We start from the raw sequence: 27835 nt of genomic DNA, 5'->3' as shown, positions 1-27835 counted from the left end.
AGCAATACGTTTAGTAGGTAGGGCAGGACAAGGGCCCTGATGGCCAAGGCGGATGTAGAGTCAGCTTTCCGGCTCCTGCCGGTACATCTGGAGTCACTACACTTACTGGGCTGCTACTTTGAGGGGCACTATTACGTGGACAGGAGTTTGCCCATGGGTTGCTCCATATCCTGCGCATATTTCAAGGCCTTTAGCACATTCTTAGAGTGGGTAGTTCGCAAGAAAGCAGGAGTTATTTCAGTCATCCACTACCTGGATGACTTTCTCTGTGTTGGCCCCCAACACTCTAGTCTGTGCGCAGTGCTACTTGAGACACTGCAGGAGGTTGCGGAGAAATTTGGGGTACCGTTAGCATAGGAAAAAACTGAGGGCCCTATCACATGCCTGAGCATCCTGGGCATTGAGATCGATACGGTTAGGCAGGAATGCTGGCTACCCACGGACAAAGTGCTAACGCTAAAGGAGGAAGTAGGGTATGCGAGGCAGGCTAAGAAGGTGACATTAAAGCAGCTTCAATCCCTCCTAAGAAAGCTCAATTTGGTGTGCCGTATTATCCCCATGGGGAGGGTGTTCTCTAGAAGTTTGTCCTTAGCAACAGCAGGCATCAGACACCCCCATCATTTTATAAGGCTTAACTCAGAACACAAAGCTGACTTAGCAGTCTGGAGCACATTCCTCCAGGACTTTAACGGGAAAGTATAATGGGCAGAAAAGGTAATAGAGAACCCCGAGATCAGCTTATTTACTGATGCAGCGGGGGCGACAGGCTTTGGGGCATACTTTGCAGGCAAATGGTGCGCAGCAGGGTGGCCCCAGGAGTGGGCCACGAGTAACAGGTAACCTAGCATTTTTGGAGCTCTTCCCAATAATAGTAGCGGTGGAACTTTGGGGCCGGGAGCTGTCCAACAAATCCATTTTGTTCCGCTCAGACAACATTGCAATGGTCTTAGCGGTCAACAACCTAACTTCCTCCTCACGCCGGTGCTAGCCCTACTACAGCACCTGGTGCTAGCCCTACTACAGCACCTGGTACTACATTGCCTACAACTTAACATCAATTTTAGAGCAAAACACATCCCGGGTGAAATTAATGAGATCGCTGATGCTCTATCTCGGTTTCAGTGGGACAGGTTCTGGGGGCTAGCGTAGGCAGCGGAGCAGGAGGGAGAGCAGTGCCCAGACCTCGTATGGAATCTGGTGCCTCAGGTATGATGGAATGGGTAAGGCGGTAGGTAGCCCCAAAAACATGGAATGATTATAACAGAATATGGGAAGAATGGTTTCAACTAGAACAAGAAATGGGGGGAGCAGAGACTAGTACAGAAAAGTTAGGCTTACTGGCTTGGCAACTGTCCAAGGACTTCGAGGCCAATGTGTCGATTAGTGTAGTTGAGAAAAAACTGGCGGCTTTAGCGTTCCTATTCAAATTCAGGGTCTGGACAGATTTTACAAAGGACTTCACAATTAAACAGGCAGTAAAAGGCTTTAAAAAAGGGAAAAGGTCCACAGATCATAGGAGACCAATCACGTTTAACATACTGGGGGGTTTATTTGACCAGATAGGGGAGTTGGCCAACTCGCCATTTGAAGTAACACTGTTCAAACTGGCCTTTTCATGGGCTTTCTTCGGGGCCTTTCAAATATCAGAGCTGGTTAGCCACAATAAGGTGGGGAACGGGGGGATCCTGGCAAGGTCATTATGATAGAAGGGAGCGTATCCATTTTAATTACAGATTCCAAGATGGACAAACAGGGGAAGGGGTTCAGGGTAGAGCTATATGGGATTGAGGGTCATCACACCTGTCCGGTTAGTTGCTTTGATAACTATAACAGGGTCAGGCCTGACCAACAGGGCAACTTTATGATCCACCAGGACGGCTCCTCATTGTCCCGTTATCAGTTCATAGCCATACTCAAAAAGGCTCTGCAAGGGCTACATCTGGCCGCGAAGGAGTATGGTAGCTACTCCTTCAGGATTGGGGCCACCACAGAAGCAGCAAGATGGGGCCTGGGGGCAGACATGATTAGGAAAATAGGCAGATGGGAATCCAACAGGTTCAAGGCTTATATTAGACCCGCAAGAGTGGAGAGATAAGTAGCGGGGAGGGTTGTAAAGTATAAAATATTTACAGTTCCACGGTGTGTTCATTTGTTTTCCCCAGATACCCTTCAGTGCAAAGTATGGCTAATGGAACACTCCTTCATACACTGGGAGGAAAGGAGGGCATCAGTTCACCATGCCAACCATCAATTGGGGTTTCCCGGTGTCTCAGGTGAAACTACAATGGGTCAGTAGAAGAGGGCCGAGATAATGCCTAGGGCAGTACAGAAAGCAAAGGAGTCAGGTCCGCCTAGCATCATATTGCTCCACGCAGGGGGTAACAACCTAGGTATGTGTCCCATGAAAGCCTTAATCACAACCATTAGGACAGACTGTTTTAGGCTCAGATCACTGTTCGAAGGGTTAATCATAATATGGTCAGAAATAATTCCCAGAGCACACTGGAGGGGGGCACGTTCACACAGGGCCATCAACAAGGCTAGAATAAAAGTAAATAGGGCAGTGGCAAACAACGTATAGAAGAATGATGGGCTAGTGGTCAGGCATAGGGAATTAGAGAATAACATGGCCTTCTTTCGCACAGATGGTATTCACCTGAATGAAGTTGGGTTGGATTTGTTTAATTTTAATTTACAGGAAGCCATTACTTTGGCTTGGAAGTCATGGCATGTATGCAGAGCTGAAGGAGTCCAGCTCTGCATACTATGGCGGGTCCTTGTTAGTCTGCCAGGGAGGAAAGCTTTTTCTGGTATGCCAGATCAGGTAGAGTGGATGGTTTAACCCCTAAGGTGGGTGGCCATTGGCGGATGGAATAAGAAAGGTGCGCTAAAAAGCGCTGGGTGGGTACTGAACATGGCTAATTGGGAAAGGGGACAAGTTAGGTCCCGGAGTGGCGGCAGTTATCCTCTGAGCTAGGGATTTGGCGGCTGGAAGATAGCACGGCTCAAGGTGGTTGTGGAAGGGCAGACTGGCAAGGGGCTCGGGGTCAGTATTTTCGGTTTGGCAATGTTTGCACTTGTTACATTGATGTATTGTTATATTTAAACATGTTATAAGTCTGTATTCAATTTCTTGCACTGTTTGTATTTATAAATAAAGCTGTGGCCATTATCATTTCCAACAATGATATTGTCACGCAGTTTTTATTGGTGAGTAAGGTGAGCAAGTGTAGGTGGATGCATGGTCATGTATTAGATACTAGAGCCTCCTGCCAGCACATATAGGATACGAGCTTAGCAAGCAAAGTTTGAAAGCATTCCGAGAATCTGGCACCATTTCTTACACATATTGGAAATCTTCAAAAAATAAATGGAACATTGTTCAAAACAAAATATATTACACGGGATACTTCTTTACCTAAAACAGAACATAAATGTAAATCTTCTTAATAAATTAGATAGGGATATATATAAGACCCCTTGACCAAAATGTACCTCACCTTACAGTTGGTTATGTTTCACCAACATATGCTAGTCCCCAAGAAGATTTTTAAAACAAAAATAAAAAAAAGGATTTGCAAGTGAATTCCCAGGTTTGATCTGGGATAAGACGTAATGCCAAAATTTATTATTTGTGGAACAATGTCTTTTTGACTAGAATACATTTAAAGTTCCTTCCCCTCTTATAGGACATTAAGGGGGAATATTTAAATTCCTTTGTCACTGGTGCACAAGTTTGTATTACGTATTACGTTTTTTTCATAAGATTTTAGTGACACTTTAGCTGAAACACTTGGTTGCTCCTATTATGTAGCAGTTAAACTATAATTAACCACATCATTAAGATACTGCTATCAGCTAGCTGGTGCAATATTACAGCTAGGAGAAGACAAAACATTGGAGCCTAACAATCATCTACAAACCTTACTTGAGATATTACTACAATGGTGGTACTACAGTGAACTATATAAAGTTGGCCAACGCCAATATAAAGATGTTAATCAGCCATTAAATTTGCAAATACTGAGATAACACTGGTGCTATAAATTTCTATCTTTTATATTGTACTATAGGCCCCTTGTCCATAAGCAGTTATTCTGTTAATGTTAGGGTGATTTAATTATGATACTATAAAGATCTTGCATTTTTTTTTCAAGAGTTTAGAGCTATTGCGATAATGATTTAGAGCAATTAAATTTGTTACCCAAAAGGCATTGCCTCCCCTGCAGATGACAACGGGACCAAAATACCACTTAATTTAGAGAATTGGGGGCCTTTGCATTTTCACACAATTAAGGAAGATGTAAGGTATTTTATATACAGTTATCCCCATTCTTTTGAACTGAAAGGTAAAAGGTTACTTTGAACATCATCAACATCATCATCCTGCCTGTACACCATTATATTGTTGTATACAGAAAGTCATTTTTGAAGCTAAAATGGACATTTTATTTGGACAAATGACATGTTCGGTACAGAACTTCAGAACATCTCTGGGAAATTATAATTAAAAGCATGCAATATATATATATATATATATATATATATATATATACAGTATATATATACACACATATATACACACATATATATATCTTGTACGGGTGGACAGCACTCAAGCACTCCACTCCCTAGTCCTCCCTACAATATGAGTATGATATACAGTTGCAGAAACTTTTTAAAGGTTGTCAGTACCCATCTTAAAACCTTTGAAAACAAATAGTTACATGTTACATGTACCTGTTGGAATGCTAAAATCTGATTTGGCGTGCTTCTGTGGCAGAGAAACTGATGTTATTTGAGAAAAAAATAGTCCTTGCCTGTTTTTCCAGATGAGAGGTCCCTACATCCCCAACTTTACTAAGGCTTGGGTTACCTTAATGCTCAATTCTGTACTGATGCCTTCAGCTCCCAGGCTCTTTAGCACAATATACCCCTCTTATGCCTTCTGTGTGTGTGGTTCAACCAAGGTAAATTTAGGCTGATATGATTTAAATAGGGTAAATACATGCACAAGGTTCCTTCAACATTTGGTGATTTCTCCCTTCAGCTGCGGGTTCGGGGCTCTGAGTACCCGGACCACTACTAGACATAGTAACATAGTAACATAGTAACATAGTAAGTTGGGTTGAAAAAAGACATACGTCCATCACGTTCAACCATAATGCCTATATATAACCTGCCTAACTACTAGTTGATCCAGAGGAAGGCAAAAAAAACCATCTGAAGCCTCTCTAATTTGCCGCAGAGGGGAAAAAATTCCTTTCTGACTTCAAGATGGCAATCGGACCAGTCCCTGGATCAACTTGTACTAAGAGCTATCTCCCATACCCCCTGTATTCCCTCACTTGTACTGAGAGCTATCTCCCATAACCCTGTATTCCCTCACTTGCTAAGAATCCATCCAGCCCCTTCTTAAAGCTATATAATGTATCAGCCAGTACAACTGATTCGGGGAGGGAATTCCACAACTTCACAGCTCTCACAGTAAAAAATCCTTTCCGAATATTTAAATGGAACGGAGTGGGTGCCCTCGTGTCCGTTGGAAGGACCTACTGGTAAATAAAACATTAGAAAGGTTATTATATGATCCCCTTATATATTTATACATAGTTATCATGTCACCTCTTAAGCGCCTCTTCTCCAGTGTAAACAGACCCAACTTGGCCAGTCTTTCTTCATAACTGAGACTTTCCATACCCTTTACCAGCTTAGTTGCCCTTCTCTGGACCCTCTCAATAATGTCCTGTTTGAGCACTGGAGACCAAAACTGAACAGCATATTCTAGATGGGGCCTTACCAGTGCTCTGTAAAGGGGAAGAATAACCCCCTCCTCCCGTGAATCTATACCCCTTTTAATACAGCTCAAGACCTTGTTTGCCCTTGCAGCTGCTGCCTGGCATTGCTTGCTACAGCCAAGTTTATTATCTACAAGGACTCCAAGGTCCTTCTCCATTATGGATTTGCCTAGTGCAGTCCCATTAAGGGTATACGGGGCTTGCATATTTTTACATCCCAGGTGCATGACCTTACATTTATCCACATTAAATCTCATCTGCCACTTAGCTGCCCAGATTGCCAGTTGGTCAAGATCCTGCTGCAGGGATTTCACATCCTGGATAGAATTGACTGGTCTGCAGAGTTTTGTGTCATCTGCAAACACTGATACATTACTCATAATACCCTCCCCCAAGTCAATAATACACTGTTGATTTCCTTGAGTTCAAAGTGATCTACTGCTATTCATTAGATTGGGACTGAATATTCAGAGATAGCCTCAACTAGTTAATTGGTACATTTTTTGCCTTGCCTTCCCAATATAAAATAGCTTATATTTTGCGTGTTTATAAATGTGATTTTTGGTTTAGGAAATTAATTTGGTTTTGCTCTTTGGAGCATATAATTGTAAATACATGCACAGACAAAAGTGTAAGGGGTGTTTGTGAAGGATTACTGTTAATGTTATGTCTTGATAAAGATGTGGCAGGTTTCCAGAAGGGAAAAAGGAAGAGAAAGTTAGGAGTGTAAGTGTAAGTAGAAATGAGAAAAAGCACAGAGAGAGAGGGTTAATGAAAATTGCAGAACTATTTGCTATGAGGTGTTTGATTGTGCAAGTAAAAAGAAAAATCTGGTTAAGACTTGGAGTCTTTTGTATTTTCTATTAAATTTTTAAAATTACAATACTTTGAGTTTATGTCTGCATTGTTTTACAAATGTAATTGGTTTGTCGAAACCTAGACAATGGGGTGGCATTTGATGTGATTTATTTAGATTTTACTAAAGCATTTAATAAAATGAAAACTGCTAAGCTTAGACAAGCCATTTTGTAGTTTGGTGTAAAAAGATGTCTTTACCAATTTTGAATTAATAAAAATGTGTACTTTCCAAAGATATATGTTTTTTTTTTCAGTACAGTTAGGAAGTCTTACAACACATAATGGGCCTGATTCACTAAAGGGCGATAAAAATTATCGCACGCTTTTTTGCGTTAAAAAACGCAAAATAATTTGCGCGCGATTCTCCATAGTATTATCGCGTGCGATAAATCGCCATTTTCGCATGGGTTATTTCTCGCACTAGTTTTTCCGTTTTGCGTTAATTTCCGCGCTGAAAAGAATACGATCGCATGATTCACTATAACTTTTGCGCGCTAAATATCGCATTCGGCTATGCGAAAATTAACACCTACTACAGGCAGGCGAAAAATTATACAAAAGTACAGTAAATGATTTTTTGCAATAAAATATGGACTTACAGTGTTATTTATTCAAGTATGTGTTTCCCCTAGAGTGACGCAGCCGCCAGTTTGCAGCGAAATGTTCATTTTTAATACAGTAATTTTCTGCAAGTATTGGCGTGTATGGCTAACATGGCGTGCGTTCATTTGCGCGACTATTTCTATTTGGCTACAAGTGATGAAATGTTTCGCCAGGCATGGATTCGCAGCGAATTTTTGGATGCGTTTCTCAAAACAATCCGCCAATGGCAAAACGCATGAAAAAATTCGCCACGTAAAAATTCACCGCACATACAAAAATTTATACAAGCGTCAAAAAATAATAGTCACAGCAACAATTTTTTTGCCCGCACAACATTTTTGCCGTTTCGTGGATCTTTCGAAAGATTTGCTAATTTTTCACTAAAGATAACCAGAACACATTTGCTCATCACTAGTGGCTACTATTTATAAGTATCTACTATTTATATGATACCATTTATATGCTACCATTTATATGTGGCTAATATTTATATACACCATTCATATGCAGCGAATATTCGCGGGCGTAATTTAGCACATGTACCAGCAAATACCGCATTGAAATAGTCTTCGCGAGTTAAATAACACATGCAATATCGCGCGTAAAAAAGAGCGAGTATGCTTATAGTGAATCGTGCGAAAAATCACCAAAATTAAGCGGCGGTAAAAATTTTAGCGCACAATAAAAATAGCGCACGTTTTATCGCCCTTTAGTGAATCAGGCCCAATATGCGGTCATGTTTGCAAAAGCTGAGTTGGCAGGCGAGAATATTTATTTGTAGTGATGGGCGAAATGTTTCGCCAGGCATGGATTTGCGGCGAATTTCGTTTCGCCACACTTATGTGTTATGGAAATTATACATTTTTTCATTTTTTACATATTTAGAAGCCTTTATCTTGTTATAGAAAAAAATTAGACAAAAATTCTAGCATATTTTGAATGATAAATGGTTTTTCTGGGTAAACTAAAGGTTCCCCTAAAGTGAAAAAGCACAAAATGTTCAAAAACAATTTGGCAATAAAGGTTCCAGAAGCACCAAATCGGCTGGCAGTGAAAGGGTTAAAACAAACCTTTTTACCTCATTTTCAACTCCTTTTGTTTGCAGCTTCTGTGTTTTTAACTCCATTTTACTTAGATCCCATTAATTCTTTGTTTTTAACTCCACTTACAGAGACCCCATTTTAAGAGCTTACATAGTGGATATCCACAAAAGTCCCAGAGTTTTTTTTCCAAATACATTAAAGTCAATGGGTGACTTTTCTCACTCCTACTGCGCAACTTTATTTTATACATGCTAAATTTTTTTTTTCACTCCAAGTAAATTAAACTCAATGGGTATGTTTTCTTGGTGATTTTTTTGTTGCAGTGAATTTTTGCCACAGTTTTGAGAAAAGATTCATAGTTTTCCTGCAAATCCATGTCTGGCAAAAAAATTAGCTCATCACTTCCAGTCACAAGCCTGTTAGTAAGCCCAAATAAGGCAAAACTGGTTTGTAGTTGAGAATCTGATCAGTACAGGCTTCAGCTTATAGAATATTTCATGTAAATAGAAACAGTTAAAATGCAAAAGCAAGACTGTATGTAATATAAAAGTTATCTTTAACCAGAATCACTGAAACACAAATGTTTCAGTAAAAACAATGTACATTTTAATTAGCAAACGGAGAACAGAAGAGCAAAGACACCTGCCTCTATCATAGTTACATAGGGTTGAAAAAAGACCAGAGTCCATCAAGTTCAACCCTTCCAAGAAAACCCAGCACACACACAAACCTATACTTACCAATCTATACTATCACATACATAAACTATTAGTATCACAATAGCCTTGGATATTCTGATTGTTCAAGAACTCATCTAGGCCCCTCTTAAAGGCATTAACAGAATCTGCCATTACCACATCACTAGGAAGGGCATTCCACAACCCCACTGCCCTCACTGTGAAAAACCAGCTACGCTGCTTCAAATGGAAGCTCCGTTACTCTAATCTAAAGGGGTGGCCTCTGGTGCGTTGATCGCTTTTATGGGAAAACAAAACACCCCCTATGTACCTATAATCCCCTCTAATGTACTTGTACAGAGTAATCGTGTCCCCTCGCAAGCACCTCTTTTCCAGTGAAAACAACCCCAACCTCGACAGTCTCACCTCATAGCATAAATCTTCCATCCCCTTTACCAGTTTAGTTGCACGTCTCTGCACTCTCTCCAGATCATTAATATCCTTCTTAAGGACTGGAGCCCAAAACTGCACTGCATACTCAAGGTGAGACCTTACCAGGGACCTATAAAGAGGCAAAATTATGTTTTCATCCCTTGAGTCAATGCCATTTTTTATACAAGACAACACTTTATTTGCTTTAGTAGCCACAGAATGACACTGCCTGAAAAACCCCTAAATCCTTCTCAATTAAGGATACCCCCAACAAACTACCATTCAGTAGATAGTTCGCATTTATATTATTTATACCAAAGTGCATAACTTTAGACTTGTCCACATTGAACCTCATTTTCCAGTTTGCTGCCCAGTTTTCCAATTTTGTCAAATCACTCTGCAAAGCGGCAGCATCCTGCATATAGACCTTATAGTTTTGCACAATTTAGTGTCGTCAGCAAAAATAGAAACAGTACTCTCTATGCCCACCTCCAGGTCATAAATAAACAAGTTAAAAAGCAAAGGACCAAGGAGTGACCCCTGCGGTACTCCACTAACAACACTGGTCCAATTAGAAAATGTTCCATTTACCGCCACTCTTTGTAATCTATCCTTCAGCCAGTTACAATTCAATTACAAATATTAGGGCCGATTCACTAAAGTGCGTTAAAATGTGCGCTATTTATAGCATGCGGTAACATTTTTATTGTGTCGAAATTTTCGCGACTTATGCACGATTCACTAAAAGCATACTTGAGTTCATTTACGCGCGATACTGCATGCGTTATTTTAGTCACGAAGACTATTTTCGTGCGGTATTTGATGGTACATGCGCTAATCAACACACCGCGTATAAATAGTCGCCGCATATAAATAGTAGGCACATATAAATAGTAGCCGCATATACAGTAAATAGTCGCCGCATATAAGTAGTAGCCGCATATAAATAGTCGCCGTATATAAATAGTAGCCGCATATAAATAGTCACCGCATATAAATAGTCACTGTACTGAAAATGACCATTTCCCTGCAAACTGGAGGCTACATCACTCTAGGGCCATCACATACTTGAATGAATAACACTCCAAAGTCCATATTTTATTGCCAAAAGCTGATTAACTGTACTTTTCTATAATTACAGCCTGCCTCAAGTAGGTGTTAATTTTCGCACAGACTAATGCGATATTTAGCCTGTCTATGTGTTTGTGAATCATGCGCTATTGTTATCACGGCGCGTGAATTAACGCATGCATTAAAATTAACGCATGTGGTTGCGCGTAAATTAACGCATCCGATGTGCAACTTAACACACGCGGTAATACTTTAGTGAATCGTGCGTTCATTTTTAACATATTATGTTCTAGGCCAATATTCCTAGAAAATTTCATCAGGTACAAGGAAGCAAATAAAGCATGCAAAAAAGCTATCCGGCAAACTAAAATAGAGATGGAAAGGGATATTGCAGCTAGGAGTAAAAAGAACCCAAAATTATTTTTTAATTATGTGAATAGTAAAAAAATGAAGCAAGAAGGGGTGGGAACCTTATTATCACGGGGGGGTAAGTTGGTTGATGAGAACGGGGAAAAAGCAGAAATTTTGAACTCTTATTTTTTATCTGTCTATACATCTGAGGAGCCAGCTAATGAAGGTTTCCCTTTTAATATGCCCAGTTCTAGTAATTTAGCTACTGACGCATGGATCAATCGGGAGGAAATTCAAATGAGACTTGAACATGTAAAGGTAAACAAAGGTCCAGGACCGGATGGGATTCATCCCAGGGTATTAAATGAGCTGAGCGCTGTGATTGGCAAGCCTCTTCACTTAATTTTTCAGGATTCGTTGAGGTCTGGCATGGTGCCGAGAGACTGGCGAATTGCTAATGTGGTGCCGTTATTTAAAAAGGGATCCCGTTCTCAGCCTGAAAACTATAGGCCTGTTAGTCTGACATCAGTAGTAGGAAAACTTTTGGAAGGGGTGATAAGGGATAGGGTACTTAAATACATTGCAGTTCACAATACTATAAGTTTGTGCCAGCATGGTTTTATGCATAACAGATCTTGCCATACTAATTTAGTCACCTTTTATGAGGAGGTGAGTAGGAACCTCGATGTGGGAATGGCAGTTGATGTCATCTATTTGGACTTTGCTAAAGCGTTTGATACAGTACCTCACAGAAGGTTAATGATCAAATTGAGGAATATTGGCCTAGAACAAAATATTTGTAATTGGATAGAGAACTGGCTGAAGGATAGATTACAAAGAGTGCTGGTAAATGCAACATTTTCTAATTGGACCAGTGTTGTTAGTGGAATACCGCAGGGGTCAGTCCTTGGTCCTTTGCTTTTTAACTTGTTTATTTAAGACCTGGAGGTGGGCATAGACAGTACTGTTTCTATTTTTGCTGATGACACTAAATTGTGCAAAACTATAAGTTCCATGCAGGATGCTGCCGCTTTGCAGAGCGATTTGACAAAATTGGAAAACTGGGCAGCAAACTGGAAAATGAGGTTCAATGTTGATAAGTGCAAAGTTATGCACTTTGGTAGAAATAATATAAACGCAAACTTTCTACTGAATGGTAGTTTGTTAGGGGTATCCTTAATGGAGAAAGATCTAGGGGTTTTTGTAGATAACAAGTTGTCTAATTCCAGGCAGTGTCATTCTGCGGCTACTAAAGCAAATAAAGTGCTGTCTTGTATAAAAAAGGGCATTGACTCAAGGGATGAGAACATAATTTTGCCCCTTTATAGGTCCCTGGTAAGGCCTCATCTTGAGTATGCAGTGCAGTTTTGGGCTCCAGTCCTTAAGAAGGATATTAATGAGCTGGAGAGAGTGCAGAGACGTGCAACTAAACTGGTCAAGGGGATGGAAGATTTAAACTATGAGGTTAGACTGTCGAGGTTGGGGTTGTTTTCTCTGGAAAAAAGATGCTTGTGAGGGGACATGATTACTCTGTACAAGTACATTAGAGGGGATTATAGGCAGATGGGGGATGTTCTTTTTTCCCATAAAAACAATCAACGCACCAGAGGTCACCCCTTTAGATTAGAGGAACGGAGCTTCCATTTGAAGCAGCGTAGGTGGTTTTTCATGGTGAGGGCAGTGAGGTTGTGGAATGCTCTTCCTAGAGATGTGGTAATGGCATATTCTGTTAATGCCTTTAAGAGGGGCCTGGATGAGTTCTTGAACAATCAGAATATCCAAGGCTATTGTGATACTAATATCTACAGTTAGTATTAGTGGTTGTATATATAGTGTGTATGTGAGTGTATAATATGGTAGGTGTGGGTTGTGTATGCTGGGTTTACTTGGATGGGTTGAAATTGATGGGTTCTGGTCTTTTTTCAACCCTATGTAACTATGTAAAAGTCTGCACGTCTAAAATCGAGTGTTTTAGTTAATCCCTTATAGAGCTGTCTCTGCAGCATTATCTCAAAGGAGACCATGTTGTGATCACTGTTCCCCAAATGCTCACCCGCACAAATGTTAGAGATGGGTTCAGTATTATTAGATATTACCAGATCCGAAAAGAGTCATTCCTAGTAGGTTCTTGAACCGCCTGAAAAAGTTGTCATTTAGCATATTTACAAACGTTCTAGCTTTTTCTGACTTAGCCACTCCATTACTCCAGTCAATGTCTGGATAATTAAATTCCCCCATAATAACAACTTGACCCAGTTGTGAAACCTCCTCCATTTGCAACAGTAGCTGGGTCTCATCCCGCTCATTTATACCGGGCAGTTTATAGCATACACCAATGATCATTTTCTTTGTAACCTTCAGTGCTACTGAAATGTCTACCCAAAGAGATTTGTCTTTACTACATGGCTTTAAATATGACTTTACATAAAGACAAACCCCTCCACCATTTTAAATCTTTCTGTCTCCTAAAAAGTGTATAACCATTTAAATTCACGGCCCAGTCGCATTTCTCATCCCACCAGGTCTCAGTGATACCAATTAAATCATAATTTTCAATACATGCAATAGCCTGCAGCTCCCCTAATTTACCCGACAAGCTTCATGCATTAGCCAGCATGCAGCGGAGATTACTACTTCCCCCTCTGATATTTACATTAGCTAACGGAGAGTTAGAGCTAAGGCGAATATTAGTCTGCTTTATTCCTCCCTTACTCCTCCCTCACAACCCTTTGCTAGTCCCACTGCCCCATCTACAATAGCTTTCCCATAAAACTCTAGCTCACCCATCCCCCCTCCTTGTCTAGTTTAAACACTCCTCCAGCCATAGCACAGCAGACCCGCTTCCATTGAGGTGCAATCCAAAACGGCTGTATAGATTGTACTCCAAAGAAAAGTTAGCCTAGTGCTCTAGGAACCCAAACCCTTCCTTCCTACATGAAGACTTTAGCCACACATTTAGCTCCCTAAGCTCCCGCTGTCTCCCTAAGCTTGCATGTGGCACCGCCTAAATTTCTGAAAAATGACATTGGAGGACCTTTATCTTAGAGCCTAGATACCGGAAACCACTCTTTAAGGTTCCCACCTACCGTTCATTTTGTCATTAGTACCAATATGTACCATCAGGGCTGCCATCAGGGGGGCACAGGGGAGGCAGTTGTCCTGGGCCCGGATGATGGTTGCTTTAAAGGGGTCCCGGCCTTGATACAGTTTTTTAGCTCGGGCCCCCTTTAAAGAACTCCGGGCCCTGTCATTGGTTCATTGGTGGGCAGTGGGAAATTTAATTGGTTGCGCACGGTGCGCAAACTTATTAAGTGTTACATGCAGCGGGGAGCCGGCTCATATCAAGAGGACGCAGGAGAAGGAAGTCACTGGTGGGGGTGCTGGATGCCGGAGGAAGCCACAGTGGAGCTGGAGGAAGTAACTGGGGTGGAGGGGGGAGGAAGAAGCCGCAGGGGAGTCAGAGGAAGTAGCTGAAGTGGAGGGAGGGGAGCCGGAGGAAGTCACTAGGGGTGGAGCTGGAGGATACTAGGGGGAGCTACAGGAGGATTCTGGTGGGAGCTGGGGGGAAGCCTGAGGATTCTTGGGGGGAAGGGAGCTGGAGGATGCTGTAAAGTACTCTGGGGGGACGGGGGGAGCTGGAGGTTTCTGGTGGGAGCTGGGGGGGAGCTGGAGGATGCTTGGGGGGGTGGGAGCTGGAGGGTGCTGGGAAATACTCTGGGGGGAGGGGGGAGCTGGAGGTTTCTGGTTGGATCTGGGGGGGAGCTGGAGGATGCTTGGGGGGTGGGAGCTGGAGGATGCTGGAAAGTACTCTGGGGGGAGCTGGAGGTTTCTGGTGGGAGCTGGGGGAAGCTGGAGGATGCTAGGAAGTACTCTGGGGGGGAGCTGGAGGTTTCTGGTGGGAGCTGGGGGGGAGCTGGAGGATGCTGGGAAGTACTCTGGGGGGGGCTGGAGGATTCTGGTGGGAGCTGGGGGGAAGCCGGAGGATGCTTGGGGGGGTGGAAGCTGGAGGATGCTGGGAAGTATTCTGGGGGGAGCTGGAGGTTTCTAGTGGGAGCTGGAGGATGCTGGGAAGTACTCTGGGGGGGAGCTGGAGGTTTCTGGTGGGAGCTGGGGCGGGAGCTGGAGGACCAAGGAGGGGGGTAACTGGAGGATGCTGGTGGGCCCTGGCTACCAATGTTTTAGGGGGCCCTGGCTAACAATGTCTGTGTGTCCTTTGTACTGATGGGAGGGGCCATTGGGGGCCAGGGCGTGGGAGGAGGGGGCCCCGGAAAATTTTGTTGTGAGGGGCCCCGTGATTTCTGATGGTGGCCCTGTGTACCATGACAGCTGGGTCATACCCAACCAAACCCAATAATTTGTCAACCCGATAAACCACATGCCGAACCCTGGCACCAGGAAGACAGCAAACTGTTCAGTTGAAGTGATCTGCTCGACAGATTACTCTGTCCCCTCTCCTAATGATCGAATCCCCTATAACCACCATCTGTTTAGGCCTAGCTCTGCTTTCCTCCCCACCACTACTAGAAAAACTGGTCTCCCGGCTGTTAGAGAGATCAGCCTCATCTAGAACCGCCAGTCAAGAGTTCACACTCCTATCTTCTTCACACAATATGCCAAATCTGTTGGGATGCGCAAACCCTGACGCAGCCTCCCTCTTCCTTTTCCCCCCATTAGATTTTCTAACTGTCACCCAGCTTACTGCCTTATCATCCTTTCGCTGCTCCCCTCCCCCCAAACTATCTGACCCCACTAGCTCCTGCTCACTGAGCAAGAGACTCCTCTCAAGATTGTCAATCGAACGCAGTGTTGCAACTTGTTCCTCTAGGGCTCTAAGGTGAGCATCTAAAGTGGCAATTCGCTCACATCCACTTTGGAACTGTTGTTCCACAACCGCATATATGTGGCAGGCTGTGCACTGTTCATTCTCCCAGTTATAGAAACAGTTAAACAAAAATAGAGGAAAAAGACTTGGAGTAATTACAAATGTTGTACCTTGTTTTAACTCCTTTTGTTTGTAACTCCTGTGCTTTATAACTCCACTTAAAGAGCAATCACTTAAAGAGCACTAACCACCAGAGCAAGCGCCACTGGAGTGCCAGTGGTTATATTTATACTGTCTGTTCAGGTGAACTAATCAAACCCCACCCACCTCAAACTGAGGGTAATTACAAAAGAATGTAATTTCTGGCACACTTGCTGTAAGCCTTATAGTTCACCAAACTTTGTAATTTAGCACCAAACACAGCAAATACTTTTGAAAGATTTAAACCCAACAGTTAAACAACAAAATGATAATGAATAAAGTTAATAAAATATACTTATCCCTTTTTTGTTGAACTGAATAAGCAAGTTGTTTCAACCAGCCACCAGCCTGTTAGAAAGAAGTAAAACTTTTTACAAGCAGGAAATACAGCAAAGGTTTCATAAGGCTTAAAATAGCCAAGAAGCAGAGGAAGACTATATTTTACTTTTTAGTAAGAATTAGTTTTTTTTACTTAAGCAATAAGCTTTAGAGGGGTAAGGAGACTAGTACAAGGGTAACATTTTCTGTTTTTACTATCCGGCCTCCTGTTTTTTTGTAGTAGAATGAAAAATATAACTTCCATAAAGTCTGGTAAAATAATAGTTTACTCTTTGTAATAATGTATAAAATAATTCAAAATTGTATGTGTACATGTTAATATGTTAAGTATATAGCATATAAAAGAGGAGAATATATCTGACCTGGTGGCCAGCACTCAGGTAGATGTGGTATGCAATCAAATACTTGTTCGGTGCTTTTAGGTGCCTCCACCCAGACTGTTCAAAATTTCAACCTGCTCACAAAACAAGCAGAAATGTTGAAATATATCCAATTATATTATGTACAGTCAAAGTCATATACCTTGAGAAGTGTGGGATGAGGAGTTCATCCTGAAATGTAAAGTGAATGTAGTCTGTTGTTTTTAAATATTATTTTATTTAAAGCATTTTAGTCTATAATCTCATAGGTGTATAAGTATTTCTCACCAAAGTATAAGTGGGGTCCACGTGCACATGCCTCAGACCTACAGCAAGAAAAGGATCATACCACAACTGAGATAGCAGGTGTTCATGGATCCCATGGACAACCCATGGCTTGTGTAAAAGAAATGCAAATATTATTTATGGCTAGCAAAAGACATAGCCTTATGCATTATGTGGATAAAGCACTTATTCATAGACCCGATCCTGTAGCCAGTTTTCTATCCATGTGGAAACGACTTCACTAAGACCAATAGAAAGCAGTCGTTTGTGGGGAATGGTATCAAATGCTTTGGCAAAATCCAAATAGATTCATTTTTAGTATGATGTAGAGAGTAATATTCTGAGACAATCTACATTTGGTCTTTTTTTTTCAGTTTTTTAAATATTTTCAAGTTTTGTTAGGCAGCTCTCCATATTTGGTCTTTTTTTTTTTTTTTCAGTTTTTTAAATATTTTCAAGTTTTGTTAGGCAGCTCTCCATATTGGCGTTTCAGCAGCTATCGGGTTGCTAGGGTTAAATTTACATTAGAAACCAGGTAGTGGTTTGAATGCGAGGCCGGTATATGAATAGAAGAGGACCTGAATAGAAAGATAAGTAATAAAAAGTAACAATAAAAATAAAACTGTAACCAAAATAATAGTTTTTTGGCTGCTGGGGTCAGTGATCCCCATTTGAAAGATTTAAAAAAGGAAGGAAAATAATTAAAAAACTATCAAAAAATACATAATGAAGACCAATTGCAAAGTTGCTTAGACTTATTCATTCTGCAATATATGAAAAGTTAGCTGAACCACCCCTTTAAGCACCATTCTTTGTTTTTTGGGATAAAGACACTTATATACCTATTCCTATATGCATAGCAGCCCAATCAAATGGTTTTTTAAGATTTAAAAAACAAACAAACCTTTTTTGCAGTAGTTTAAAAAAAAAAACAGAATACAGGAAAATCAATGAATCAAAAAGTCTAAAGAGGCATATCACTATAAACTTCATTAATTTGGTATAATACAAATATTTAATAGAACAGTCATATAAGCATGTGCCTGTGAAACTTACTTATTGGATAATCAGCATCCTTTTACATTTCCTTTTAGAAGGCTGTGACAAATAAAACAACTCTACACACCCACCAATCAAATTGCTTAACATATCTAACAGTGTTCCAGAACAAACTATCTGTTAATAAACATCAAAATTAAAGTAACTATACGGCAAGCAGCTGTGTAAAAACAATTTATCTGCATATGTCAGTAGCCACTCAAATTAAATCATAAACATAAAGGTAACTATAGAAAGCCAAATAAACAAACAAAACAAATATGGAAATAATGTAACCCCAGAAAGGAGTCCTGTGTTCAAGAAGATTAGCCAGGCCTATAAATTAGTCAGTATTACAGTATTCAAAGCACTAATTTAAAGTTCTGGGAGATATTATGAAAAATAGAATGTGACAGTCACTATTTAAATCTCTAGGTTTTAGGGTCGTTTCTAAGCTGAGAAGTTTGGGAATTGTGCATGTACAAACTTTGTGCCATTTCATACATACAAGGAACTGTTTTGTTAATGAGTTTCTATTAAATAATCACTGCTTGCTACAGAGCACTCTAAATTGATACATTCAATTAAATTTATCAGCAAATCAGCAGGAAGCTGACTCATTGTCTTACAAACTGAGCATGTACACTTAGGGGCTGATTTACTAACCCACGAATCCGACCCGAATTGGAAAAGTTCCGACTTGAAAACGAATATTTTGCGACTTTTTCGTATGTTTTGCGATTTTTTCGGATTCTGTACGAATTTTTCGGATCCAATACGATTTTTGCGTAAAAACGCGAGTTTTTCGTATCCGTTTTAACGCTACGAAAAATGCGCAACTTTTCGCGTAAGTTTTAACGCTACGCAAAATGCGCAACTTTTTACGCAACTTTCGTAATGGATAGGAAAACTCGCGTTTTTACGCAAAAATCGTATTGGATCCGAAAAATTCGTAAAGAATCCGAAAAAATCGCAAAACATACGAAAAAATCGCAAAGTACCAATCATTACGAAAAAAACGCAATCGGACTCCATTCGACCCGTTCGTGGGTAAGTAAATCAGCCCCTTGGTCTTGCTCTTGGTGCAGGAGTGAGGCATTATGGGAACTTTCTTTACACAGCTCAACGTTTTTTCTTCCTGTTTGGCTTCTGATCATCGGAACGGGAGAAATATGGGGAGACTTAAGGACACTATTGAGACAACTGAAGGTATGCCTGCATCTTGAGATTAACTCTTTATTAGCCTTTCCTTCTCCTTTAAAGTTTGGGACTGCCTAAACACTAGTCTTACTATAAAATCTATAGTTTATTTAGGAAGGCAGTAATTAGCCCAACTTATCAGAAGACCACATAAGCCCAGGCCTTGGGTCCCAGGCCCTCTGCTGTATGTTGAATTCCTGTGTATGGGAACATTTCAAAAGGTAATATGGGTACAAGGGACATCACCAACCATTATTAATCTGCTTCTGCGGCACTGGTAAGGTATGCCAGTTTGAAGGGAAGCAGCAGAGAACACAGGCCTACCAATACTGAAAAAGTGAATCTGTTCCTGTGAGGGAAAAAAAATAGGATTAGGGGTTGTTTAAATATGTTTGAAGCCTTTACTGCATTGCATTATCCATGCGTTTAGAAGCGTTCCTCTAAATTCTTCTTTATCTAGCCCACAGTAATTGATAAATGTTCAATTTCTTTGGAACAAAAACAGCATATTATTAAAATCCATTGTAAGGAAATAATATATATGTGATAAACATTTTAAAAAGATACATATTTTGCATGTTTCTAAATCTTTAGAAGACAAAGCAAAATATACTTTTTTAAAATAGCAATATAATAATAACTTTAAAATATAAAGACATATTAGATTAAGGTTGAGTTACGCTAAACACATACATATCTATATTATGTGTTTACAGTTACAAATGCTGTTTAGCCTCAGAATTTTTTATATCAAAATAAATAAAACTGCTGAATTATTGACCTATTAACATAAAAACTCCAAAAACATGTTTATTTGACTTTTAATAACTGATGATGCTGGATGAACATCAAAAGACCCTGAAGCAACTGTCATGTCCCATGCATCAATGATTCCTACATTCAGTCCTTGGAAGATGTCCTTTGCCAACAGATATTGGATGTAGCCATGAAAGTCACTGAATCTCTCCACATCTGTGTTTACTTCTCTAGTGTTTTCAGATTTGATTATGACCTTTGTATCAGGACTACGAACAAAAAGTCGTTCTATGGCTTTGCGCACATTAAGAAGTCTTCTGATAAACAGGGTAATAGGAAAAGGTCTGAAGTGTTGTCCAAGAGCAATGACAATAACAGTGTATGGGCCTCCTGCAAGTCTGTCAATTTCTTGAGGGACAGAAGTATAATGTTTTACTGTAAAGAAGCTCATAGTTACAAATGGGTGTCCATGCTTTTTCCATTGAATATAAGTATTTAAGTTCATGTCCAGAGCTAAATGGGTCTTATGCCAGCCTATTCCATGAAGATTAAAAAATTTCAGACCTGTAAAAAGAGAGATTTTATTTACATTAAGGGTGTGATATCTGATTACAGTATGCTTTTTTTCTATGGTCTTGTTATACAACACTTTGGGGTTACGTAATAATTGGGGAAAAGTTTGCAGTTGATCTAGTTACCTACAGCAACCATTAAGCAGGTAACCTTTACTGGTCACCTCAAACATCTTGGTTGCTATTATTTTCTGCACCTGGGCAAATGTAGTGCCTTTTATTACATATGTGGTTGCATTCAACATTTTTTGGACCATCTTGGACAAAACAGGTACCATTAAAAACCAATGCTGTTAACACGATGGAAAAAAGTTGAGACTGATAGTACTAGTGTTGGTATTATCAAAACAGTTGTCTATTTAAATCTGTGTGAATATAGCCTTTAAGTAGACTGATAATGAATTTAAATAAACCATTGGATATGTAACTATTTGTGTTAACTCTAAGTTTGTATTACTATCAGTAGTTTTCTTTATTATGTAAATGAAACGGAATCTCATTCAAAGCAACTAATAATACTTGCCTTTCATAATGCTTGGTAAATATTCAATCCACTGTCGAATGGTTGAATCTCCCATAAGATAAATTAGTTTATCAGACAAACATTTGTCCACAAGAGAGTGTGGTTCATATGTGGAAAGGTTGCAGAACACAGGATGCCAAACATTGTTAAAAAAATAACCACCTGGGAATGGTGGATACATTCCAACTGAACATTTTGGCTTTACTTTTCCACTGTTTCCTGAAAGAATAAAATTTAATCATAGCATGAAATAAATTCATTATAACAATTTTTAACAGATATTTAAATGTGAGTAAAGTAGCAAAGTGTGACATTTATGATATTGTATGGAGAACATATAATGCAGGCTTAATTGAAGCAATAACAATCACCAGCTGGTCCCAAAAATCCATACATGCATTAACACTCAAGCCAAATACTTTAACTTCAGTGTTGATTAAAATACACATACAGATGAAGCCACTTTGGTTTGTGTATTTAAAGGAGAAGGAAAGGCTAATAAAGAGTTAATCTCAAGCTGCAGGCATACCTTCAGTTGTCTCAATAGTGCCCTTATGTCTCCCCATATTTCACCTGTTCAGATGATCAGAAGCCAAACAGGAAGAAAAAACCCTGAGCTGTGTAAAGAAAGTTCCCATAATGCCTCACTCCTGCACAGAGATCGAGACCAAGTGTACTGTACATGCTCAGTTAGTTAGACTATGAATCCGCTTCCTGCTGATTTGCTCAGATCCACATACCTAAGGGGGGGGGGGAGTGAGTTCTTAGCATTCTTGAGGGAGGGGGGAGCAGGAGAGGGGAGAGAGCTGCATGTCTCTGGCAGAGGAAAACAGACACAACAAATCTTTTGACAGAGAACTCAGTGCAGCGTTTCTGTAAGTGCTTATGGCTGTATTTACATAGACCTTTCTGATAAAGCTTACTTAGTTTTTACCTTTCTTTCTCCTTTAATACAGCAAAACTAAACTCACATATCCTATTTAACACAGGAATTTGCATCACAAGTCCCGTCTAATTAAGGAGTTGCCTTAAGTAAACAATGGTGCTCTTTGAAAGGATAAATGTGTTAAATAGGTTTACACGACTTAAGATAACACAATTTCTTCAGTTTATCGCGAGTCATGACGCATTTAACTCACAAATCCAAGTGTCTTTATCTGTACATATGGTAAATGTGCCAGACCATCACTCTTGCAACCACATATTATCCCAGTTGTAATCTACAAGAGTCCTATTAAAAGTTTTAATATAATAAATTACCCATAGCCCTTTGAGTTGTCAAACCCCTTTAATCACCAAGAAATAACAAATATAATACATAAATAATTGGTGATCAGCTACGGAAATTGAAGCTACTCCATGTTTATTCAGTGTAAGATAGGTAATTAGAGTACATAATTAAGTACATATATTAAACCCACCACCAATAAATGGGTATTTACATTATTTAACTGATTAGAAAATGACTGGCTTGATAAAATTGTAAGTAAACAGAAACATATGATGAAGATGCTTAATTAATTATGGAAAAAATCATCTGTGGTGATGAAAACCACAAGTAAAATTCTCATAATACTCTTGTGAGTTTATATGGGACAGTAAAATAATAATATAGCATTTTGTTTAGGAAGTCCAAGCATTATTTATTATTCATACAATAAGAAAACAAATTGCAAAGGGAGTGGATCCCCATTTAATATCATGTAGAGAAGAGAAACCTAGAATGTTTCATAAAAATTAATACAATTTGGCTGCATACATGTTAAGTGGAAGGTAAAGAGTTACAGTTTCAAAGTAAATTTGTAGTATGACAATATAACTTTAAGTATAACAATAAGACAATAAGTGCAAATTATGTCTTTATATGCATAATTGACAACATTTTTTTTAATTATTTTTTTTTAATCTCTAAAATTACAAGCCACAGAATAACATACCTTTCTCCCTGCCTAATTCATTCCTCTATTACAAGCAGCTGTCTAGTGTGAAGCCCTGTCTTCTTTTGCTTTCTGAGAGTTCTCTCTGACTATGATGAGCTCAAAGAGGTGCCTACTACTCATTAGTGATGAGCGAATTTTTTTGGCAGGCATGGATTCACAGCGAATTTCGCCATTGGCAAATTGTTTTGCGAAGCTTCTGTGAAAATTCGCCATGGAAAAAGGTGAAGGTTTACTTGCTATATTAAATGTGTAGTGATATATTGCACAATGTGTAGAGCCTAACAAAATCCAACAAATTTTCATCTCCTAAATAATTATAATATACTTATCAGTACTTATAAAACACAGAATATAAATTTGGAATGTGGCAAGTTAATGGCTTAATTCCTAGGAGAAACAACTAATGTTTAAATGCTTTAGCATTTTAGATCTAGGTTTCCACATGGCTTTTAACATTTTGCCATGTTGGCCAGCAGAGGTAGAAAAAAAGTGCTGTCTTTTACAGATATTATAGAAAATAATATTTAGACAACATGACTCATGTAACAATGTCAAAACTGTCATTTTAAAACATTTACATTCCTCAAAGTATACAAAATAAAATCACAAAATACCTCAAATGGTTTTAAAACATCAAAACCCAGCCCTATTAATATCCCACATGATCAATATTATTACCATTTTCTAAAAAACAAAAGGAAAAACAAGGCATTGAACCCCTTGGGTGACACAATTTAGATCCAAAAGCTCTCATATTGTAGTGCCCTTATTTCACAATCATCACCCCTTTTAACAGGAGGGATGTGATCAATGATCATTGACTGTAAATCAAAAATATTATTCTGCTCTTTGGCACAATGTAAAGGCAGAGAGTTCTAGTCACCTTTTAATTTTTTTCTATTTAACCTTTTAATAGTTTTTCTAATAAGTAAACTTATTCTTAAACATTCTTACCCACATCTAAACTGGAAAATGTACATTAATGACATATATACAAAAACTGGTACAGGTATGGGATCCCTTATCTGGAAACCCGTTATCCAGAAAGTTCTGAAGGCCATCTCCCATACACTCCATTATAAGCAAATAATTCTAATTTTTAAAAATGATTTCCTTTTTCTCTGTAAAAATAAAACAGTAGCTTGTACTTGATTCCAGCTAATATATAATTAATCCTTATTGGAGGCAAAACAAGCCTATTGGGTTTGTTCAGTATTTAAAAGTTTCTTAGCAGACTTAAATTGTGGAGATCCAAATTACGGAAAGATCCCTTATCCGGAAAACCCCAGGTCCTGGGCATTCTGGATAACAGGTCCCATACCTGTATAGCAGTCACAATGTCCCTGTACCATAGTTCAGCAATGTTGATCATGTTGAACAAAGTTTATTGATGTTAAAATATGATGAACAGACATGTTAAACAAAGTTTATAATAGTCATATAAATGACTCTTACCCCCCAATACATACTATGGTAGCTGTGAACACTGTTCTATATCATTTTTTAACCTGTCCTTAAGTGATAAATTTCAGCCCTGCTAAATACTATACTTTGTTAAAGCCAGTAAAGAATATAACTTACTTTGACAGCTTAAAACATCAATGCTTCCAAATTTCTGTGGAATTTCTGCAGCAATGTTTGATCTTTCATAACATTTTAATAGAAAAGAAAAATTAATATATATATATATATATATCTCAGTACAAAATGCATGAATAAGCAAATACAGTGTACATTGTTCACATTGAAAGTTACCTCCATGTTTGGGTGTTGGTAACAATGTAGTGTTACGTCCAAAATTTTTATTGATAGCCCTTTACTATCTGGACAAAGTGACCTTTTTAAAGTTCAGAATTATTATTATTTGTCATATCCCCTAAACATTAAGTAATCTGTTGTGCATATTTTTACCTTTTTTAACCCAATGCTGTCTGTCTACTTCAACAATAAAATGCATCATAGACACATTTTAAGTGTGCATGCAAATAGTTTTATTATTCAGAACTTTACAGTAGCACTTAGATGCTTCCCTCTCCTCCAGGAAGTCAATTTATTATTATTAAAAATAATTATATTATTTGCTTATGATGGAGTCTATGGGAGATTGCCTTTCCATAATTCTAAACTTTCTGCATAATGAGTTTCCGGATTAGGGATCCCATACCTGACCCATAAGCTGACCATCATATCAACCTCTCAGAACAACCTCAAACTTGTTTTTTATTTTCCAGATATTTTTATTCCTCATATCCAATCAATAGTCATTATATAGGAAGAATGATGCACTCCATCAGCCATGTCTCCCATGCCACATTTCTGTGACTGTCCACTATGCTGTTCCATGATTGACAGGTAGATTTTAATGGTTATTGAGGGTTATAGTTATAAATATGTTATCTCTATATTGTATTGTTATGCATAGGTTTGGTAACATTTATGTGTAATAGTCATGGGCAGGTTGGAAAAAAAGTTCTTTATTTTTACATTCTTTTCAAACTGCTATTGTAAAATAAAAGGAAATTAGACTATATGAAGGCAAAACGTCTTTATCCTCAGCTTTTATATTTACATATATTTTTTTTTTAGAATACAAATGACATTACCAGGCACAGATATTAAACAATGATCATTAAGCAATTTTTGTTTTATTGTGTTATACATATAGAAAAGTCATGAAAAAAAATGATAAATGATAAAATCCAAACAATTTAAACATTTTCACTATATACGAATGGAAGTTCTTTATATATATATATATATTTGATAAAGGTCCCGGGTGAGGACCGAAACATCAATCTAAATAAAATTAGTATCTTTTTTTGATTAAATTTTCCTGGTGTGCATCAGCATTTTTTACATATTTACATTATTTATCTGATTTGCACCCAGGTTGCAATCCCTATAAGTGTGTGCCTCAGCCTTTTTCTATATAATATATATATATATATATATATATATATATATATATATATATATATATATATATATATATATATATATAGCATGAAATAATCCATGGCCGGCACACCCTTAAAATTCAAAAATTTTTTTTATTGAAAACTCATTGTTTAAAAACCAACGTTTCGGTCCTCATTAGGACCTTTATCAAGGGTCCTTGATAAAGGTCCTAATGAGGACCGAAACGTTGGTTTTTAAACAATGAGTTTTCAATAAAATTTTTTTTTGAATTTTAAGGGTGTGCTGGCCATGGATTATTTCATGCTAAATACTCAGATTTTGGCTGTGCACCCCACAGAATACTAAAAGCCTTGGAGTGCAGACACCATCAGGACTGATATATATATATATATATATATATATATATATATATATATATATATATATTATATATATATATATATATAGTGAGGTTAAAAAAAAATAGCCAAAGTTGTGTAAAAGTATTATTGAATGCTTTAAAAATTGGGCTCACCTTATACTGTACTTTTAATTATAAATAAAATAAATACTACGCAAGGGAAAAGTTACCTAATAAACAGACTTTTCTCCAATTCAGTGAGGTAAGCGTGGGGTCGGTTGTAGCTGTTCATTGAAATGAATGCGTCACATGGTACTCCAAAGGGTTTGATGCAGTAAAAGTATTCTTCAGCTGCAACATATTCACATTTTTCTTCTTGTGAGTCCAAATGAAATCCACATTCTGTCTGTACTTCCTTAGACTTATTAAGAAATTTTCCATTGAAATTAATGTTTTTATAACCTGAATTTCTTGCTCTCCATAAAGCTGCCACTCCTTCACTAGGATGCATCAGCAATATGGATATTTGTACGTTCCCTTCCCAGAACAGTTTAAACTGCACATGGTATGTTCCATTTTTAAAATCTTTTATTATTCCAGAAGCTCCAGCTCCAAGTTTTGGTGAAAAAATTCTTGCTCTTAAGTAATCTCCTCCATAAGTCTTCTTTTTACCAATATAATCAAACATATCAAGCTGGATAGTTAAAGAGTCTCCAACACAGTACTCTTTCGGGTGATCTAAAATGAAAGCTTTGCTTTTCTTAGCACTGGTTGTATGGTTAATATTTATGAATGAAACACTGGGGATTTTGTTGTTTATAGAACTGAATATGTCTATTATTCTTTGTTCATGGTCACTAGGTGTAACAGGTTGCTTGGAGTATTTTACATCCTGATAATGAAATTTCAGAGACTGATCAAAAAGCAATAATACTGTTAAAATCAATATTTTAATTAATCAGATCACTTAACAGTTGTAATCTATGTAGCACATAGTGAACGTACCTTGAATAATATGCGATAATGAGTGAAGCTAATAATAAAAGTTGCTACAAAAATCAAAAGGGTACTACAGACTTTAGTCTTGGACATTCTGAAGGTTCTGAAAAAACAAAGCAATATTAAGTTCCAACAAATATCTTTTGTTATACTTTTCAATACAGAGAGCAAGAAATATTCCTTATGTGGTACCTTAGTTCAATGAAAAAAGCTACTGCTGAACATACTCTTTGGGGCACATTTACTAATCCAAATCCCGAATAGGAAAAAATCGGATTGGAAAATTTTTCGACTTTTTCGTCGCCGTAGCGTTTTTTTCATATTTTGCACAATTTTTTTATTGCTGTCACAACTATCGTATTTTGCGGGACTTTAGTCGCCGTTGTGATTTTTTTGTATTGAGCAAATTGTAACCAATCCGATTTTTTTTTCGCGACGGCGACGAAAAAGCCGCGACAATTCGCAAAAAAGTTGTGACATCGACGAAACAGTTGCGACAATTCACAAAAAAAGTCGTGACGGTGACGAAAAAAATCGCAAAAATATAGATCATTATGGAAAAAACGCATTAGGACGCTTTTTGGACGTTCGTGGATTGTAAATGTGCCCCTTTGTTTTAACAACCAGGATATATTTATAGTTTTTGTCACTTCTTGCCCTAAATGTGTTAAAACGGGATGTTAAAACTTAAGTCTTATTCTGCTTCAAA

At 38.4% G+C, this 27835-nt stretch overlaps 1 protein-coding gene across 4 annotated transcripts in view; it reads right to left on the bottom strand.

Annotated features, from left to right (window-relative positions):
* Positions 1–19069: 19069 nt before the first annotated feature.
* Positions 19070–27835, bottom strand: part of LOC100495331 (NXPE family member 1) — a 57186-nt gene continuing 48420 nt past the window's right edge. For 3 of the 4 annotated variants that reach the window (XM_031906152.1, XM_031906153.1, XM_031906151.1), the window contains 5 exons: positions 27133–27229; positions 26358–27040; positions 24450–24511; positions 20929–21147; positions 19070–20397 (listed from right to left, as the gene is read on the bottom strand). In XM_031906152.1, coding sequence (XP_031762012.1) covers positions 19862–20397; positions 20929–21147; positions 24450–24511; positions 26358–27040; positions 27133–27219 — 1587 coding nt within the window. In that variant the 5' untranslated portion in view covers positions 27220–27229 and the 3' untranslated portion in view covers positions 19070–19861. The remainder of the gene's footprint in view (positions 20398–20928; positions 21148–24449; positions 24512–26357; positions 27041–27132; positions 27230–27835) is intronic. The other variant, XM_031906154.1, reaches the window with a different exon arrangement.

Source organism: Xenopus tropicalis, chromosome 7 (assembly GCF_000004195.4).
Source record: "Xenopus tropicalis strain Nigerian chromosome 7, UCB_Xtro_10.0, whole genome shotgun sequence".
In the NCBI taxonomy this organism is placed as follows: domain Eukaryota; kingdom Metazoa; phylum Chordata; class Amphibia; order Anura; family Pipidae; genus Xenopus; species Xenopus tropicalis.
The sequence above is the reverse complement of the archived record's forward strand: the minus strand, read 5'-3'. Positions and strand labels throughout refer to the sequence as shown.